The 22,000-nt window shown below is 38.9% G+C and overlaps 1 protein-coding gene across 1 annotated transcript in view; it reads left to right on the top strand.

The window, feature by feature from the left end:
• The window catches only part of LOC143298658 (protocadherin Fat 1-like), a 351,658-nt gene that overhangs the window by 90,690 nt on the left and 238,968 nt on the right, over nt 1-22,000 (top strand). The window contains exons 8-10 of the mRNA XM_076611542.1: nt 969-1,185; nt 5,800-5,939; nt 18,689-18,899. Of these exons, the coding sequence (XP_076467657.1) occupies nt 969-1,185; nt 5,800-5,939; nt 18,689-18,899 (568 nt within the window). The remainder of the gene's footprint in view (nt 1-968; nt 1,186-5,799; nt 5,940-18,688; nt 18,900-22,000) is intronic.

The raw sequence follows: 22,000 nt of genomic DNA, 5'->3' as shown, positions 1-22,000 counted from the left end.
AAGGTGAGTGTCAGATGAGGAGTGCAACTGTCGCGATGGAGTGTTCAGATGTAGAAGATCATTAAGATAGGAAGGAGCGAGACCGTTCAGGGATTTAAAGCACAGCAGAGACAGTTTATATTCAGTTTGGTTCTCGAAAGGGAGCCATTGAAGAGAACAAAGTAAGGGAGTGATATGGGTAGATTTAGAGCGTCTCATGACCAGACGAGCAGCATTGTTCTGCACCTTTTAAAGTTGAACGAGAAGATTCTGAGGACAGCCAGCAAGGAGTTTCAAAGACCAAAAAGCAAAACGACGATCAAATGCACGTACAAATACATTTATCCAAATTACTCCATGGATGCTATGACAGTGTATTGAGATAAACACCTTAAATATTCTAAGGTGTTTTTTTCACTCTCACCTGAGCATTAGGGTCACAGAGCCAAAAGTTCTCTGCGGCTGTAAGCCGAACGGCCGCACAGGTACGATGACAAACAAGTTGTGCCAGAGAGCAGGCATCTACCTGAGCTCTCACCTAACATCCGTATAAGAAAAATAAATGTTCACTCAAGCGCCCCATGCGCCTCGTGCAACTACACATGTATCAAAATTGACTCTCTCAAGAAAGTGTTATGCCACACGAAAAAAACCACGTCTACTTCGATGTGATGACTTCCATCACACCTGCATGTATGGATTGTCCAGGAAACGGTTCATGGGAAGAGAAGGGGAAAACGAAAGAGGTGGACAGACAACATTACCAAGTGACACTTCCACACAACCCTGAACCATGAGAGATGAAGGCTTGTAGTACGGCATTCCACCACGCAGTGCCCGTGTGTCCCAAGAGGGTTATAGGAGCAGTATGCAGTAAGCTTTTGTCCAATTTTTTCTTTTGTCTATTTTTTCTGTCAGATTGACATACATTTTGGGCACATGTTTGGTTTACTGTGACTCATGTGCATTTCTCTGTTTCAATGCCCTAGGTTCGTGCTACAGACAATGGCACTGATCGCCGCCGATCACAGCAGAAGATAAGGTTGACAGTGCTGGAGCGACCTCCTTCCTCCATCAACCCACCCCAGTTCCATGTGCGTGACCTGAAGGAAAGGATCACAGAGAGCGACCAGCCAGGCCAGCTGATAGTCCTGCTGTCTGCCCTCGACAAAGATCCTGGAGACAAGCTGTTCTTTGCCATTGAAGGTGAGGGGGTGGACTGAAAGCAGATAGAAGGAAGATGGGAGGAGGGGGTGGGATTTAAGGATCATGAAGAACGACAACATGGGCAGTTGATTGTCTTGCTAGCAGATGTACACAAAATGGACATGCTGTTTTTTGCCTATGAAGCTGAGAGGAGAGGGGGAGATAAGCATGGAGGATGGATTGGGTTAGCAAGAATAAGAATAAGACCTCTGTTTTGCCTTGAATGATGGTTAGACCAAAGAGGTGGGCTGCTTCAGTGTTTATTGTTGATGTTGATCTGGAGGTCAGACTTTGTGTGTGCCTTCAGGGGGCAGTTGTTGACAAAGAGAGCCTCCATGATAATCTTTGCCACTGTTTTTGTTTTGGTGGTCAGGTGGCAGAGGTTGAAGAGGGGCCCATCTGTTCTGTACTTCAAGTACACACCATCTTTGATGTCTCTTGCAGCATGGCTGAGGACACAGGTGAAGAAGAGGTTGAGCATTGGGGCCAGGATGCACCCCTGTTTCATGCAGTCAGAGATTGCAGATATATTAGACGTCTCTGCAGCTGAGACGACTAGACCTTGTCATATTGTCATGGAACAGGTGGATAAAGTTCACAAAGAGGCCGTATACACAAGCAGATTTTTGGGGGCTGAGCTCAGCTTTGGTCCAGGACAGACTGTTTACACTTGCTGGACCCAGGCTGCAAATGAGCCATGCTCAGTTCTGCTTCTTTGGTGAGGAGCTCAGCTTGGGTCTGCTTCTTTGGTGAACCCAGCACTGCCCTAACCAGGCCACTGCATTCCAGATATCCTTGCCCTCTCCATGACCTAAACAAACATCTCAGTGATACTGCATGCTCCCTTTCTTCCCTTCCTTTTCTTTTCGTCAGATTTTCACATAGTTAGTGATTAAGTTTTGCTGGATTTTTCTCACCACAGTGAGAGAAAATGAGCGCATGAAATAGTCCATGTTTTGTGTGGACCGCAGAAGAAACAAAACTTTTGATTCAAGTGTGGTTTGAAGACCACATTCAGTAAGATTCAACAAAGAATGTATGTATGCGTACATACTTACTTGCGGTTTGTGCGTGTATTATGTGTGTTTTTGTGTATGAGATAGAGAGAGAGGGACAGAGAGAGAGAGCGTGCGTGTGTGTGTGTGTGTGTGTGTGTGTGTGTGTGTGTGTGTAGCTGCATGATGGTCTGATTAAGCACAACTATTGTGTTAGCACTGGGTTAAATGACAGTTGGCCATTTTGCTGTAATGTTTGCATATTCTGGCTCCGTCTTTCTGCACTGGCTAAAACTTAAAAGCCCCATCAGTCTTTCATTTCTATTGGATTTATTGCGTGCAAACCAGGAATATTTCTGGTTTTGTAAGCAATGTCATGATGCATATCTAGCATTCATGAAAGGCTGATTTGGGTGTCTTGTGGGAGTTTGGCGCAGTTTATAATTCATAGTGTAAATGCATCCACTCGTGATCGGTTGATAATTGATAATGTAAACGGATCTGCTTGTGTTGTGAGATCATGGCCCACAAAACACACCCAGCATGGGCTGTAGTGTAAACAGTGTCAAATTTTCTTGGGTAGCCAAGTTTCTCAAGTATTGTCCAGAATGCCTCTCTGCTGACAGTACTGAATGCCTTGGTCGGATCAGTGAAGACTGCATGCATATCTAGGTTCTGTTCTTTGCATTTTTCTTACACTGACAAAGTGTACATATCAAGGTTATGTTCTTCGCATTTTTCATATACCTGATAAACTGCAAAATTCATGTCAACGGTGCTGCAACCTGGATGGAAGCCACACTGATTCTCTGGCAGGTTTTCCTCATGAGATGGCAGGGATCAGGTGGTTAAGGATGATGTGCTCCAAGATCTTTCCAATGATAGACAGGAGCAAAATGTAGTTGCTACTCTTGTTTTTGAAGAGTACTCTACTGAAACTATTTTTTGAGGGAAATTGCTGCAATATAATTGTTTTCTTCTCATAGGTTAGAATAAAGTCATCTATAACAAGAACAATACCTTAGGACGCACAAAAGTTTGTCATGTGGGCATAATTAATAAATTAAGTTTTCGAATGCTGTGATTTGCTAATATACTGACCGCTCTGGTATGCCATATAACTTGCGTCAAGTGCGCCAGCCGCAGTCGAGATAATGATGCATTGACACGGCGTGTGAATGGCGGCGTTTGCTACCCAGAAAAGCATAGTTCTTATGTTGGCATTGCGCTTGCCGCGATATACCGACAGACGTACACTCACTGGTGACCGACCCTGAAAAACTATGGCCGACCAAGAAAACCAAAATCCCGCGGAATCGGCGGATCTCCCTGAAGAAGAAAACTGGACAGGAGGTAAGAGTAACGTGCTTTCTTGAATGTTTTCATACTTTTACACAAATGAAATATGACACAGCTCGCCATATAACACATATGTGTATCTTATGTGATAATATTTTGATATTTCGATAAGGTAATTATGATGAAATTGTTAAAGTTAGTAGGAATGATTTAATCATGTTTCACATATAACCTTCGTTGTTGGAGTTCTGGGTTTATTTTCTTTATCAGCTTGAGTTTGGAAATGTGATAAAAGCTGATTATTTTCCTTGTGAACTTTTAAATCTGTGATTATTATTCTGGCTAATGAATGCATATATGAATATATATGTGTGTGTGTTTGTGTGTTGATAATAAAATTAATATGGTAACACATAAGGTCAATGGCAACATTTGATTGAAATGAACAAATAAAAGGGCAATAAGGTGTTCTATACTCTTGTGTTACACGTGAAAGAGCAGCAAAGTGCATCATGTTCTAAGAATTCCATGATAACTCGCCCCAATGTTCTTTTTGTGGTGAAGAAGAAGAAATAATTGTACACCTGTTTTGGAACTGTCATATTACTGGTGTTTTCTGGAGCCCTCTCGAAAGATTAATGAAGAGCACTTGTGCAAACATAACATTTTCAGATTTCATCTTGGGGTTAAAGATCGAGTTGTTACGGATAAAATCCTTGATTTGATACTATTGCTCACTAAATTTAATGTTTATAAGTGCAAATGGAACAACAGTAAACCTCACATCACTGCCTTCACTAGACTGCTAAAAAACGGATATTATACGGAATGGTATTCTATGTGATGAAAAGCAGAAAAATGCTTTTTGACCAAGAATGGCTTCCTTTCAAACCACTGTTTCAATAATTTCATTTTTCAGAAGTGGAAAATAGTAAATCAATAAGCATCTTTCTCTCTCTCTCTCTTTTTTTTTTTTTTTAAATTTCGTAATGTTCGTATTTATGTGACTGTCATCTGGATTTTGGGAGGCATAGTTATCTCTTCAGAGATTGCAATATATATAAATGCGACAATTGATTTGACAGTTAACACCCCCCCCCTCTCTTTTTTTCTCCCACTTTCTCTTAACTTTCCATCTCTCTTTTCCTCTCCAGCTGGTTTGTTCACATTATTACAAAGTTCTGTATCCAGACTTTTCTCTCTTGCATCAAATATGCGAAATATATGCGTAAGTTTTTTTGTTGTTGTTGTTGTTTTTTGTTTTTTTTAATTTCACGCCTTAGATAATACACAAGAACTTATCCTCTTTCCTTGCACTCTCCGCCCTAACAAATAGCGACTGACACGTAAAGTGTGAAGATTTTTTTTTTTTTTTTTTTTTTGTGTGTGCAAAAAATGTGTTTTCGTATCAAATGCACTTTGCTGTTTTTGTATTTGGTGCATTGTTTTGTAAAGCGAAATGTGAAAAACCAGCCTCTTTATTTTGATATACATGTATTACCACTTAACGTTTCGTAATATATGTGTAATTTATTGTATAATGTCCCTATTGTATTCTGTTAAGTGAAAAAAAAAAAAGAAAGAAAGAAAAAAAAGAAAGAAAAAAGAAAAAAAAGAAAAAAGAATTCCATGATAATACTAATAGTCAACCAACAGTGAAATTAGGTGAGACTGGATCTAAAACTCAATCAGTACCGCGCACAGTGTGGTAACATTTTTAAGTGTGCAGGACAGAGATTATGTACAAAAGGCTGGGTTGTTTTTACAAACGGCCCCCGCACACCGCCTATGATGCTGGATCCCACTGTGACATCATCCGGAGAGCCTGCAGGTGAGCCTTCACCACAACGCAGATGAGCACATGTCCGGAAGGAGCCAACACGACTGGACCTGTGACTGTGTGAAATGATGGACAATTCAAATTGAAACTGACATTTCGGAACTCGCACAACGTGAAATCGTGCATGCCATTTGGTTCATTAACATTCAATCTTTTTTTTTTTTTTAATGGGGGAAGGAAGCACCTATGCCTGGTGGTTCCAGACTTTCCCAGCATCCCAAAGGAGAGAATGCGAGCACAGAGAGAGAGCGCAGATTGCCAGCAGCCTTCCTCTCTCCTTACACGTGTCAGAGTACTAACCCTGTTCTTGAATTGGAACCTCAGTAGAATATAGTACCTTGTAAACTAATTCTACACAAGTTGAGTGTGTCAATTTGAATGTGAACATACAAACATGACAGCAAGAAAGCAAAGTAATTGACATACAACTTAGCTATTGCAGTACCAGGTAGATGCTGAACTCTTTCTTGACTGTTTCAGATGGTAATGAAGACAAGGTGTTCACCATACAGCCCAACCATGGCAGTATTCTGCTGGCCAAGCATGTGGACTGGGAAAAGAGGGATTCATACAATCTCACTGTGTCTGTCACTGATGGTGTTTTCAAAGACTTCACCTGGGTGAGGCCATTATTATTAATTATTATTATTGTTATTAGTATCCTGATTACTATTGTCTTGCATTTGTTGCCAGGATGTGTCCATACCTTTGTATTTTTGCTCTACTGGGTATGATTATGTCATTCTTTTTTGGTGTCTTCTTTTGAATATGTAACATAAAAACATATACCTCATATGTCATTCACATTATGTCATTCATCCTTGAAAAAGGTTTCTGGACTGAAAAATTGAATATTTTGTTTATTGTGTTATTGCGGTTTTTGTGTGTTTTTTTGTTCAGACTATTGAATCTTCTGGAAAGGAATTAATGAATCAATATGGATACTTATATAGTGTATATTCTCAGTCAGAGACCTAGCTCTAAAGCTTTACAGAGTCATTTGCACAGCAGGCTGCCTACCTTGGCAGAGCTAACTGAGAGCTGCCTTTGGGCGCTCATTATTCATTTCCTGTGTCATTCACTCAGGTTTCAGTGATATGCACAGCTGTTCCTCATCGTCATAGATGACATTGTCAGAGAACTGCCAAGAGGGGTCAAAGGAGTGATCTATGCAGCTGACCTGGTACTCTGGTGCTCTTAAGAGTACACCACTACAGCACAGATATGCTTCCAGACTGCGCTCAGCAAATTGACCAAGGAATGGCTTGTCTCTGTTGACTCAAGCAAAACAACCTACACAGTCTTCAGCCTATCCAGCAAGAAGCAAGAGGCGAAGTTGACACTGAACAACCAAAGGCTTGCAGAGGAACCCACACCTACCTACCTGGGAGTGACCTTTGACCGCAGGCTCAATTGGAAACAGCAGATCACCAGATGCTGTAGCAGGGCCAAGCTGAGACTGGCGATCATGAAGAAACTTGCAGGGATGGACTTGGGGGCTGATGAACGTATCCTAAAGAGAGACTATATGGGGAGAGTCCGACCTGTAGTTGAGTATGGGACATCAGCATGGGCATCAGCTGCAAAGTCTAACCTCGACCATCTCAACAAGATACAGAACCAAGGTCAGTGTGTCATAACTGGCGCCATGAGATCCACCCCAATCCTGAAGATGGAGGAGATCACTGGGATACAGTCATTGGAGGACAGAAGGGACACAAAGATCCTCATCCAGGCAGCAAAATTCAAACGCCTTGAAAACCATCCAATGAACAACAGAATGAGCAGACCCACCAAGAGCCGACTGAAAAGAGGCAGCTTCATCCACCTGTCAAGACGCCTTGAAAGACAAACCCCAGTCTTGATGGAACACGAAGCAAAACCTATCCCGGCAAATATCACCCACCCATCTTGGAAGAGGCGGGTGTTCCAAACAGTCGTCACCAGCATTCCCAGAGTGGAGAAGAGAGGAACACAGTCAGACACCCAAAGGAAGGCCCTGGCCATGGAGTACATCTGCAACGAGTACCCCCTTGAAGACTGGACCATTGTCTTTACAGATGGCTCCGCCACAGAAGCAATGAGGGATGGTGGAGCTGGAATCTTCCTCCGATACAAAGACGGAGATGAAGAAATTGCAGTCCCAACAGGAAAATACTCCAACTTCCGAGCTGAGCGAGAAGCCCTCTGTGAGGCAGCCACATCAGTCTTGCAGAACTCCACAAGAACAACAGGGCAGGTGGTAGTGTTCTCAGATGCTCTCTCCATGCTCCAAGCCCTCAAGAACTCCCACTGCAAAGAACAGAACCATCTCACTTCAGCCCTTGTTGCCCTGAGTGCCCGAGTGGAGAAAGTGGTGATACAATGGGTACCAACACACTGTGGCATCAGAGGCAACGAAAAAGCGGACATTCTGGCAAAAGACGGTGCACAGAAGAAGCAGGCCAACAAACTGGTGTCATACGATGAAATCAAGACAATCATCAAGGCACAGCAAGGAATAAAGTGGCGCCTCCAGCACCCCAAATAAAACTCAGAAGACAGATACCATTTGCTAGAACGATGGGAACAGGTCAAGATCTTCTGCCTGAGGACTGGACTTAACCGCCTGCTCCACCACATGCACACAGAATTTGGCATTGCACATAGTGGAGAGTGCTCTTGTGGTGAGGGACCAATGATAACCGACCACATCCTTCAAGACTGTACGACGCATGCAGCATCCAGGAGGAAGTACTGGCCAACACCGACAGCAGTGGAAACCAAGCTGTACGGCACCCTGGAGGAGCTACGACGGACGGCAGCCTTCATTGAGGACACCGGGCTGCTCATCTAACGGGAGGCGAACGAGGAAGAAAAAGAAGAAGTCATATGCACACATACACACACACACAACTTGTTTTTCTTGTACGACTGTTTTTGTTGTTGTTTTTGTTTGCTTTTTTCCCATCACCATGTAGGCAGCCATACTTTGTTTTCGGGGGTGTGCATGCTGGGTATGTTCTTGTTTCCACAACACTGACATGGATTTTAGGATCTTAGATGTGCATATTGATTTTCTACATGTGTATACAGATGAAGGGGGTTCAGGCACTAGAGGGTCTGTATACATGCTGACGTAGGTACCCACCAGGTACACTGAAACCGGGAACTGAACTCAGGAAATTTGGGCGAGAATCCAGCACTCTAACTGTTCAACCACTGTTGTAGTTTTTGGGGTGAGGTTCTATCTTCGATACAGCTTTGTCAAGAAGAGGGTAATGAAGGACAACAGGGGGAGGAAAAGGGAATGAACACAACACACAGGGTCGTTTCACATAGGTTCTCTATTTTGATCTCTTCAGATACAAAGGGTGAGAATGTGCAGCAGTGCGTAACAATGTGTGTCAATACACCAACCTCTGCACAAAAAGTACATAAGCTCCATTTAATAAAACATACAAAATGTATTCCTAAAACAATATTATTGTAGCCGTGTTATGACCTGAGTGGTTTATTAAGGGATGGTACAAAAGAATTAATAAATGATTGATTTACTGAAGGATAGACAAGACTCCCAGTGCACAGGCCAGGAACATATAGAAGCCAGTCACAAAAGGGTTTTCTATTGTTTTATTTACAATGGTTATAAGGTGATATAAGAGAAATGAGAAAAAGAAATAAAACAGTGCCTGGAAGACACAAACAAATGTCATTACATACCACATGTCAGGAATTCAAGTGAATAGTAAAGCTTATGTATACATATCACATGGAAAGATTATCACTCGGTTTGGGATAAGCAACAACATAAGATAAGATATTGCATATGTTTGAAGACCAAACACTGACATCAAATGACATTTCTAATACATTTAAATAGTGCAGTTAAAGTGACTGAGGCTATGCTGATTTAGTGAAAGTACACTGACAGTATTCACAACTTCACGATAGGCAGTTTTCCAGTTTAAAGGATGCTGCCATAGCCGTTACTATAAATAGTCAGCATGCAGTCATGTTCCAGTTTACACTTACAACATGAACGGAGAGATGATGAAAATGCGGTAGGCAGTGGTCAGCACCATTCAGCACATGGTTCTTCCGACAGTAAAATAAATAAATGAAATGCTTAATGAGGGTATAGAAAAGCCATGTTACGATCATAACTCCATCTTGAAATTAAAAGGTAATAAATTTGCTCAACATTATCTTCAAACTAAAGCCCATTTCACCAACAGGGAGGTCTAAAGACTGGTGAATTCCTGTTAAAATGGACATTTTTACTATGGTTTTACCACAAAACTGTATCTCTATCTTCAGGGATGTAAAAGTCTTAATTTTCCACTCCCTCCTCTCCCCTTTGACATAAAAGTGATAATAATGGTTATCAAAAACATGTAGAGTTACATGTGTGTGTGTGTGTGTGTGTGTGTGTGTGTGTGTGTATGTTGATTGAGTGAGAGAGAGAGAACGGCTGAGGTAAAAGAGGGATGACAGGGTGAGGTAGGGTTGTGTGTGTGTGTGTGTGTTTGTGTGTGTGTGTGTGTGTGTGTGTGTGTGTCTTTCTCTCTCTCCCTCTGTGTGTGTGTGTGTGTACGTGTGTGTGTGTGTGTAATTCTTAAAGCTGTTTTAGGACACACTGCACTGCATCCGCTGTAAAAGAGCCAAGATCAGTCAAGCATTAACACCATAAGCAAATAAGACTGTCTGCAGTATTTTCATGGATATAATATCTTGTTTAAAATTAAACGTTTGCTTAGTTTTGAAAATTCATTAGAGTAGACAGATTGAATAAGCTCCCTAAATTTCATCTTGGAACTTTCTCAGATTCATATTACACAGAGGGAAAATGGACTTTTCATATTCTTTGTTATATATTTTTCAGCATGATTTACTTTGACATTGGGTAGTTAATAACTTTGTTAATCATATATTTGTGTTCATGACAATATCACAGGTTCTCTGTACTGATGGAAGAGCAATAACAAAAAACATTTTTTTAAATTTGTAAATGACTCATGCATTGGTCTGTTCTTATTCTCAGTCTGTCCTCACTTGGAATATCATGTGAACAGTGGAAAAAAAAAACAGAAGGAAAAAAGAAAGAAAGATAAGGGAGAATATTTTGCCCTTCTTGTAGCTTTTGTGGACAGAGAATAAATAAAATAGATAGTAGTGTGTACTATTCACCCTGCACCTAAAAGGTTGCACATATTGTAAATGAACAGATCTATATAAATGTTTAAGGATTGGAAAATTGCTCAATCCAAAGTAGGCCGAAATCACTGAAATAATGATAAAAATTAAAGTTACCAACTGACTGTAGAGACTGAATAAATTCTTAGTTCTGTATGAAGCATTAATTTTTGTTGTTGTTAAAGTTGTTGATAATTCTCATCCCTGACTGCAAGTGGGGGAAAAAGAAGGATATGGGGTGTGAAATGGTGGATCAACAGATGATCAGTAAATTGAAGAAGAAAATGATCATGAATGGGAAAATCTATGAAAAAAATATGGTGTAAATATTCAGAGTTTAGTATATTTCTTTTCATATTATTGATTCATTGGCATCGGGTGAAGATTTTGAATTATTTGGTAAGGCAAGGAACTTGAAGGAAGGTCTTGTGAGGTTAGCATCACTCAAAACAATATGAAATTAAATGAAAATTTGTAAAATTCCTAAAATACCTAAAACTGAGCATCATCCTGACATCAGTTTTAACCAAAGAGCCCCTTAGTACGAGCAGTAATAATTTCAGATACCACCACCTTTATTTTCATTTAGTCCACTTGACAATTATATGCCATTTCAGGACTGATTAACAATCATGTTATATCATTTCATTGTATTCGTGATAATATGGATACTTCATTAATAACAAAAATTATGCACATGGCAATTTCTTTCTTAGTCACATAGTTCACACATATACTCAACCGAAGCACTATTATGACTTTCAAGATACAGACTTTTCAGAGCCCACAATATTTTCCTTACAAAAGACATCACTTTGTGTGTTGATCTGTATTTCAAAATAACCAGCCAAACCCAAAAATAACTAGCCAGATGCAAGCTACACAAATCTTATGTTTTGATTCAAATTGTGCTTTGATTTTGTCCTTGATTTACAGATCTCCAATTTTCTTGCTTGTGTGTGTGTGTGTGGTTGTGTGTGTGTGTGGGTGTGTGTACGCACGCAATTTATAACCTGGCACTCGCGATTTTTTTGTTGCGTGTATACGTGTGTGTGTGTGTACGTCCACGTGTGTGCGTGCGCGTGCACGCGCGCATGTGTGTGTGTTGGCACAGAACATTGTCAGTTTCACATGCTTTATGTTGTTCACGGACGGACTCGACATCAATCTGCCTCAGTCAGACAACACAGGCCCGGTACTGGCGTATTAAAGAACACTGTTTTCACTCTCCAGGAATAAACGAAATGGAATGAAACTAGACTGTTTAAGTTTTATAATTTTCATTGCATCACCTTCAGGTGTTTCTGCAAGCACGAGATATATATTAATTTTTGTCACTGAAGACCACGCTTCATATTGTCTGTGCAAGCTGTCGAAGAAACCTGTGAAGGATGAATGATCGCCAAACCTTTATTTCAGTTTTCTAAAACATTCCAACGTCTTGGACACAATGCCATAGCAAAACAAATAAGTTAGAAAGTGGACACAGGCAGTCTTTCCACAACAGCAACTGCTGTAAACAGGAAGACCACTGCATGCGACACCGCTCAGCTATTTTGGAATCAGCCGTTTGAGGATAATGTTGTTTGTGAGCGTGAAGTTGTCAATAGATTAGGTAAAGCTTATACTGTGTCAGAGTGACTCAAATGAATCAGTTTATCAAGGTAAAGCTTATACTGTGTCAGAGTGACTCAAATGAATCAGTTTATCATGTAGCACTATATTGGAGTAAGCCGTATAGGAGAGGGCATAACTAAATTACCATTAACAAACTGTGACTACATATCAGATGGTTTTAACCAATAGCTGATATCACTACAACACTATCTTGTAATCTGGACAGAATACTACACACATCATAGAGTACATAGAGTAACTATGAAACACTGTAGCAGTACAACTGATATCAGCATGTAAAATAATGCATAAATCATAAACAAGATAATAGAATCAGTGACTTTGATAAAATATTGGCAGACTGAGAACAGATAGTTATCAGTGCACAACACAAGTTCGAACTGTCATGGCTTAACCATTAAGTGGTGAATGAACTTACACAAGTAATCCGTTGCATCAAAGCCAAATATCAACATAGCTAAGCTTGTATTCAACATTTAAATCTCCTCCGCCTAAGTTTCAGCGGGATAAGGAACCTAACCTTCATCAGTGACAGCAAATAAGAAAGCGTCATATGCACTCACTAGAACATTCTCAAACAAACTATCAGTGTCCAGAGACGTCATTGACTGTGACGTTAAGAAGAATCAAATGGCATACTGCTACGAGCATATGACGACATGGCTATTTTCTAGATCAGTCATAGCCGAGCTGTGACTAAATGGCAACACAATAACTGAACAAAGCAATAACTGAACAAAACAATATCAACATACTCATATGAACACAAGTACTGTGTCGAAGAATACCATTTACAAATCATCAGCACCTTCTAAATGGGTATTTACAGTGATACCGGAGATTAGAAAAGAGAGATAAACCACTCGCGGCAGGCCCCTTCTTACTGTCTATAACAGTGCTGAAGCCGTTTTGGGGCACACACGCAGTGCGGAAGGGTGGGGGTAAATCACCCTCTCCTTCCCCACCTGAAGGAAATTAGTCGGTTCTGACGGTTCAGCTGCAGTAAAGCGAAAGTTAAGTTATGCCTGGAATTTCCCACGTGTAGTAAGATTCGCTGTATACAATGAAAACCGATTCATTTTTGCTTTTAGCACGTTTGCATCTGCTTGAATGTAGATAATATAAAAAGAAAATAAAGCAGCTCCCCCCACCACCAACTCCCCCCCCCCACCCCCCCAGTGCAATGTTGCACATGAGAGAGACAGTTGTAAATTATTGAACTGCGTTTTCGTAACGCTACTTTTTCTTCACACTTTCTGGTTTACATCACCATTTCTTCAACAACAAATATATATATATATATATATCAAAACATAAAACACATATTCAGCTCTGTCTCTCTTCTAACATCTGTCTATACATACATACATACATACATACATACATACATGAATACATACATACATAATTTCATATAGATCTATCAGTATGTAAATCTAAATCTATCTATATGTACATAATCATATATATAATTCATATATATACGAACGCTTCATGTTGCCCGAGCAGACCGTTGTATTGTGCTCTTTCTCTCTCTCTAAGTCTCTGTCTCTGTCTCTCTCTCTCGGGAGTTTTACATGGCTGTTAAAAGCATCTACAATTCTGTACTAGTATGTGTTCGTGACAAAGGTATTTATTCAGACTTTTTTCAGTGTCCAAGAGGGGTTAAACAAGGTTGTATGCTAAGCTTACAGCTGTTTTCCTTTTTCATCAGTGAATTGGCAGTGGAGTTATCAAAGAAGGGGAGACATGGAATACAATTGATACCTGGCGCAACAGATTTGCTCTTAATGCTATTTGCTGATGATGTTGTTCTCTTGTCTGACACACCCATAGGGTTACAAAATGAATTAAATGCCCTTAAGCAAGAAACAGACAGACTACAACAAACAGTGAATCTCGATAAGACCAATATCATAGTTTTCCGCAATGGAGGTCATCTTTTGACTCGTGAAAAATGGTGCTGTGGTGATAGGGAAATAAAAGTAACCAATACATATAAATATTTAAGAATGTTATTCACAACAAAATTGAGTTTGACATCTGCGTGGGATGAAGCAAACAGAAAAGGGAAAAAAGGTGTAATCCAAATTATAAAATCACTCAGGAGACTGCGTTCGACTGACGCTTTCCCTTAGTTTGGGCGGGGCAAAGGCAGCTCATGAATAATGAATGCGTCTCGCGGCGCAGGCTGCCTGGCTTCAGCAATTTCTGCAAGTGGTTTATCTCTCTTTTCTAATCTCCGGTGATACGTAGCGAGATGTCAGCTGCTGGGAGATGTCAGCCAATGACGTACAGCGAACTGGTTGTGTGGCGAGAAGGACAAAATGACGTAAGCATAGGGTCAGTTGAAATCTTTAGACTGACGAACGATTAAGCAGAAATCAAGTATGCTTCTGACTGATTAAAGTGTGTGTGTAAGCACAACAAATATAAGATTATAGTAAACTATACAGAGACTTGATTTAATAGGTGTTTAGAGAATAGGTTTAGAATGGGCTTTGCATCAAACCGAGAATGGTGTCACATTCTGCGCGAGCCGTTGAGGCCAGCACGTTAGTTGCGAAAACGGCGTCTGCTACAGATTATGTGTGAAGCAGTATCTGAAGCCAAAGAGCCGCATCTGAAGCAGAATCTGAAGCTAAGCACTTGGCTACATAATAAATACGGTATAAACTATATTTGTAATGTATAGCATGAACATATCATATTTTGATAACACTTTATCATTTGAATGAATCGATCCATGGAAATGACAAAGACAATTGAATAGAAATGAATAACCAAACAATCCCAGAAACGTTCTCAACCACCCTGTCATTTAAAGTGCCACAAAAATAAATGCTATTACATCACCACAATGTTGTGGAATGTCTATGACATGGGTTTAGTTACTCTAAGATTTAATTAACTGTGCCAGTAGTTTTCTATTCAGAGTTTTTGTCATGTGGAATTGTGCTTATATTAGTTGTTTGATGTGGTTTTGATTTGTCAGGTTTGTTTTTTGACAGGTTTTAAAGTCTTTGTTAGGCCATTTATGGCTGGCTGAGTTTAAACACAAATTGATTGACTGGCTGATTGAGTAAAATGAAATACATATTGATTGACTGGCTGATTGAGTAAAATGAAATACATATTGATTGACTGGCTGATTGAGTAAAATGAAATACATTCTGTTCTTTACAGTCTACACACATTATTCCCTTCACACTTATTTTTTTATTATTCAGCTTTGGTTTGGGTGATGATGGTGAAAGAAGCTTGTTATACTGATTGTAAAAACATTGTACAAAATAAGAGAGGCAAGGCCTTCAAGACTCACTTGTGATACACTTTAAAAAAAAATAAATTAATCGTTAAAAATTAATGTGTTCTGTATTTGTTATTATAAAGCTTTGCGTTTAAAAAAAAAAGAAGAAAAAAGTCCTAACCAGATTCGAACCCCGCGTGTTTGGGTGAGAAGAAACTGCCGTATTAATTACACTGTCAATTACACTGTCGTGGCTCCTTAACTGACGTTCTAAAATTTAACATTTGAACATACTTTTTTAAAGGGCGATAAATCAATTGCGGTATTCGCAGTGAGAACGCTGTTTAAATCATATTATTGTGATGTATCTTGGGCATTCAAAAAATCTTTAAGGGCAATAAAAAAAAATCTTTTTAATGGCTATTGCCGCAATCACACTGCAACATTCAGCCGTTTTCACTAGATCTAGATAGATGTACAAGTTTAGTTACACCCGCCGGGAATGTTGTACGACACGGGTCGATTCAGTTTCTCTTTTTATGTTCATTATAGTTTTAAAGTTGATATGAAAATTGAGTATTTTGTTAAACTAATAACATGTAGAGCCAAGTACAAGTACTTCTAAACGTCGTAAGAAGTGAAAAGGACTTCATTTTGAGAAAAGTCAAGACTGAAAATTTTTTCGTTTCATCGTGATCAGTTCAAGGGTATTAACTCACATGGTTTACAATTTTTAACTGTGAATTCCGACTGATTCTGTGGATATTTTTATGGCAGTTTGGGTCATAATCCAGTAAGTGATGAGGCGTTCACAAATCTTTCTCTGAAGAAATATTTAACGGTCTCCTTCTCCAACTTTCCATCACATGTTATTGTGTATTGTCCATTGAATATAGGATTGAACGGGCAGGTCAACAACTTGAAAAATGGCGTCGTTCGCGTTCGCGAAGAATATGAGCGCGTGCTTTGAATGTGTATAAATATGTGTATGCAATTGATTTTTGCCCATGACCTTCAGTGCTCAGCCAACAGATCTGTAAAGTCCACTCGTCATATTGATTTTAGTACATGTATTTTCCGAAAAAGACCACTTGGGCGAATGAACATAGTGAAAGCCCTGTACACTGAGAGTAAAACACACAAGCTTTTTATGTATTGAGTATAATTTCAAAATGTAATGTTTAAGGTGAGAAAGATCAGTTTAAAGCAAATTAAGTCCCCTAGCATTAATTAGAGAGTAATTTCCCTTTTTTTACTATCTGCACCAAAACGTTTCCAAAATAAATAAAACTTCTATGCTTAGCAAAAGAAGTTCCTGTTTGAACAAAAAATGATAATAATGACTGCTCTTGTTGTTGTGTCAGAATAACAGATGTAAGTGCCAAGTTTAGAGAATAAAAAATATAAATATAACAGTAAATGCAGTTTGCATATAATTTGGCTTCTTTTTTTTATTTTTTTGTGCCCATCCCAGAGGTGCAATATTGTTTTAAACAAGATGATTGGAAAGAACTGAATTTTTCCTATTTTTATGCCTAATTTGGTGTCAACTGACAAAGTATTTGCAGAGAAAATGTCAATGTTAAAGTTTACTATACACACACACACACACACACACACACACACACACACATACTATCTGCACCAAAACGTTTGCAAAATAAATAAAACTTCCATGCTTAGCAAAAGAAGTTCCTGTTTGAACAAAAAATGATAATAATGACTGCTCTTGTTGTTGTGTCAGAGTATCAGATCAAAGTGCCAAGTTTAGAGAATACCAAAAATAGAAATATAACAGTAAATGCAGTTTGCATATAATTAGGCTTCTTTTGTATGTGTGTGTGTGTGTGTGTGTGTGTGTGTGTGTGTGCCCATCCCAGAGGCGCAATATTGTTTTAAACAAGATGACTCGAAAGAACTGAATTTTTCCTATTTTTATGCCTAATTTGGTGTCAACTGACAAAGTATTTGCAGAGAAAATGTCAATGTTAAAGTTTACCACGGACACACAGACACACACACACACACACACACACACACACATACACACACACAGACAACCGAACGCCGGATTAAAACATACTCACTTTGTTTACACAAGTGAGTCAAAAAACGATAAATAAAAGTTATAAATGAAATTAAATTTTAAAAGATTTAGAAAAATTATAAATGTGTTCTGTATTTGATGTTATTAAGCTTATGGTAATTTTAAAAAAAAAGAAGAAGAAAAAAGTCATGAAAGCAGATTCGAACCAATCATGTTCGGGTGAATAATATGCTAATATGCTTTTACATGTGACGTTCAAAAATGAATTTTTAAACATTTTTTTTTTTTTTTATAGTTTGATAATACAGTTATGGCATTGAAGGTGATAACACCGTTTAAAATATCATGTCATTTTGGTATACATTATGAATTTAAGAAATTCTTTAAATTCCGCGGTAAGGGAGACGCTGCTGTCGCCTCAGGCACACTGCAACATATATCCACTTTATCCACATCTGCAGAGATCGTTTTTGACAGGCTCAGTTATCGGCAGAAACTACAAAATGGTCCATTCATTTTCTCTTTTTAGTAGTTGATTCAGTATCCACTTTCTGCAGTAAATACATCAGTGATGTAGTTTGCTGTGTTCTGTTTTTTCCTTTCAAATAATGAACGAGAAAAAATTAGGACATGTCAGCTTCAAACCCAGCCATTTTCAGGATTCAGAATCTCAACCTAATAAACAGTTCATGATCCAGATATACAGTTTAAATACAGGTTAAAGACTTTCCCCCCCAGTATTTCCAGTCCAGATTTGGTATTGGCAAAGTATTTCCAGAGAAAATGACAATGTTAAAGTTTACCACACATAAATGTGAGAGCAAAAAAAGGTGTTCCATGATGCTTTTACCCTTACGTTGGATGGAATAGTTTTGATGTGTATTGTGATGCAACCTTTTCTGTCACATTTATTTAGAATGTTCATTTCATGCTTGCTCTTTGTTCATCTGTTTTTGTCAGCATCCTTTCCGGATGCAAGATTGCACTGTGACTGAAAACAGATTCTCAGTATCAAAGAAGACACTAAGAACATGAAAATATTTCAAACACAGAATGAAAGATGACCAAATCAACAAGCCAAGTAAACACGCATAAGGAAACACACACACACACACACACACACACACACGACTGAACGCCGGGTTGTTACATAGACTCACTCTGTTTACACAAGTGAGTCAAGAAAACATTTGTCAGCTGGATAACTTAAGAATTCTGATATTTTCTATCTGTATAACAATATTTTTCTGTTGTTTCAGGTTTCTGTTGAAGTTCTAGACAGCAACGACAATGAGCCAGTCTTTTCCCATCAGAGGTACCATGCCAATGTCTCAGAGAACAGCAATGTTGGTGATCATGTGCTACATGTTCTGGCGACAGATGAAGACAAGGACAACCGCTTGCTGTACTCCATTGCCTCTGCTGCTTCAGTTACCAGTCTTCGCAAGTTTAAGATCAGCCCCAGAACTGGTAAGAGACAGGAATAAAGTTTTCTTTTGTCCACAGAATATTGAAATGGTCTATTCATTAACAGTTTTCAAAATATGCCAGTTTCAATAATCTGGACATTTTTTTTTTTTAACTGTCTAAATATTGAGACCAAAGAGCCTGATTATTCTGTTTGTCTGTCTGCCTCTCTCTGTGTCTCTCTTTTTTCTCTTTCTTTTTCAAATTACAATTGCTCAAAGTGAAGACACTGCTTATACTGAGAAAGCAAATGACATTAAATGGATTAATAGATTAGCTTGGGATCAAAAGAGAATAGTTTCAGTGAAAGTCTTAATTCAGACGATTTACAGAATATGTGTGCAAATGCATTTTCTCTTTTGGATTATAGTGTTAATGAGGCTTTGGAGCTATTTAGTAATGTATTGTTGAGAGCGAGTGAGTTTCAGTTTCAGTTTCAGTTGCTCAAGGAGGCGTCACTGCGCTCGGACAAACCATATACGCTACACCACATCTGCCAAGCAGATGCCTGACCAGCAGCGTAACCCAACGCGCTTAGTCAGGCCTTGAGAAAAAAAAAAAAAAAAAAAAAAAAAAAAGGGGGGGGGGGGGAATAAATAATAGATAAGCTTACATAAATAAATAAATAAATAAATAATAATTATAATATAGAAAAAGGTAGTAGTAATAATAATAGTAATACTAATAAAATGATAATAATAAAAAATAAATAAATAAATAAATAAGACAACAATGGTGATAATTAAGCGAATGAATGTAAAATATGACGACACACATTCACACATACACCCACACATGCATAACAGAAATGCACCAAACATGCAGTTTCACAGATATGAAAGTACAGTCAAATACATATAAACGTACATGAGCTCCAACACACACACACACACACACACACATTACCTTGCACCTCCTCCAACCCCCTCCTCCACACACTCATTTCTAGCCTACGTATCGCAGCTTCCACGGCACACACACACACACACACACACACGCACGCAAACACACACTCACAGAGATGAACACTTACTTGTACAAGCACACACATATACGCCCATATCTCCCACCCCCAACCCCCACACATATATACAAAGATATATATATATATATATATATATATATATATATATATATATATATATATATATATATATACACACACACCCGTACACAGATCTCTCCTGACACTTGTGTACACTTACACTCTCGCGCATTCACAAACGCACTCAAAAACACAGACCCACACATCCACACAAACACACACATACACACACGCACACGCACAGAGGCTGCCAAGAGGGATGGGAAAAGATCTCTGATGCCAAGAACGTGGCGTCTAGTGTGTTGCTCAGTCTATTGTATTTGGAAAGGCCCACAGAGACTCTGTTCCGTTTTGAAGAAATTTGCGCAATGTTGGTTTGGAAATGATGCCGATATTTGTTTGATTTGCAAAGCATCGTGCTCTACCTTTCATGTTAGACTTTCGGCCGCTCCCTCTCTCTGCTTTTATTTCTTTGAGGCGATCGATGGTGTGATGGCCTTGTACCTGTTCTTTTTGGTATTCTTTGACTTTTCTGAGGATTTCCGATTTTCCTAGATGTAGGCCGCTCGTTGGTGTTGCGTTACCAGCAAGTCTGTCAGGAGTGAATGTATGAGAAAGCTTGTGCTTGTTGGGAGTCATCAGCAAGATGCCCCATACGATGTATTTAGCAGTGTTATTGGTCGCCAGTTTTTCAAATACTTTTTAGCTTTTTTTGGTATACAGGTAATAATCCCCTGCTTTTGTGTAATTGACATTTCACCTTTTCTAAAGCTCATTTATTGATTTTACAAGAAATATACCCAGATCTGACCAAAAGAATTTTATAAAATTCTGCTGTGTATCCATCAGACCCTGGGCTTTTATCATTTTTCATTTTTTTCAGTGCTTCTAGTGCTTCTGCTACTGTAATATCGCCTTCAATTGATTCTTTGTCCTCTTGTGTTAGCTTGGGTCCTTGAACAACTGTATTTAAGTTAACATCCAGAATTTCTGGCTCTCTAGACTTGTATAATTTTTCATAGAAAGAGTTAACCTCTCTTATTATCATATTTTGGTCAGAGAGAATTTCTCCTTCATCAGTTTCTAGATTAAAGCATTGTTGTTTTTTTTCCACATAATTCCTTTTTTCTAAGCTACAAAAGTACTTTGAGGTTGGGTTTTTTTTGGAAGGTTTGTATTTATTCAGGTCAGTAGATAGCATTGCAAATACTTCTGTTTGGACATCATTATTGCCTATAGCTGAGAAGTTGATAGGACGTAGATGCGGCGGCAATACAAAGGCATCCAGGAGTCATGACCTGGGTGCGGCCTGGCCCCCTTAGAGTGTAAGGAGTTAAGGGCTGAACACTTGACTGAGGGGGGCTTCTTCTCTGAAGACCTAGTACTGTCCAGCTCTCCATAGAGTTTATCACTTTCACAAGTTAGAGGATGAAGTGCTTTGATGACATTCACCCCTCCGAGTTGCATGTTGGCCAATTATAGTGTCTGCTGTTCATTCGGCATGCCTCTTCTTCAAACAAGTCAACTACCTGATTAAGTGATAAAAAGTGTGGTTTTTTTATTATTATTTTTTTTAATAGTTTTTTTTGTTTTGTTTTTTAAATCACTTTCTGTTTTTTTTTCTTATGGACTTGCCATGGACCACAATTCAAAACCAGGGGACTGGGGGGTGGGCATGGGAAGGGGTATTTTATATTTATATATATATATATTTTTTTTTTTTTTTTTTTTTTTTTTACTTTCATCCATACACAATTCTATGTCTGTCTGTTTCTACATATATGGACAATCACGTTGCATGCAAAACGTTAGTGTTTGGAAATTGTTTGGTTTGTCTGTTTTTTGTGTGTGTGCTCTGACGTGCTTTCTGTGTGCATATTTGTCTCTTTCTCACTTCTCATTAAATCATCTGACGTTATTTGTAGATGGAGGTTTTTTTCACGTGAATTTGTTTTGTTTCAAATTCTCGTTCAAAAATAAGCTGTAAGGGAAAGGCTAATTTGGTCTTTTTATAGATACTCACACACATTTTACCCACTAAGATTATATTATTGATATA

The sequence above is a fragment of the Babylonia areolata genome, chromosome 24 (assembly GCF_041734735.1).
Source record: "Babylonia areolata isolate BAREFJ2019XMU chromosome 24, ASM4173473v1, whole genome shotgun sequence".
In the NCBI taxonomy this organism is placed as follows: Eukaryota; Metazoa; Mollusca; class Gastropoda; order Neogastropoda; family Buccinidae; genus Babylonia; species Babylonia areolata.
The sequence above is the reverse complement of the archived record's forward strand: the minus strand, read 5'-3'. Positions and strand labels throughout refer to the sequence as shown.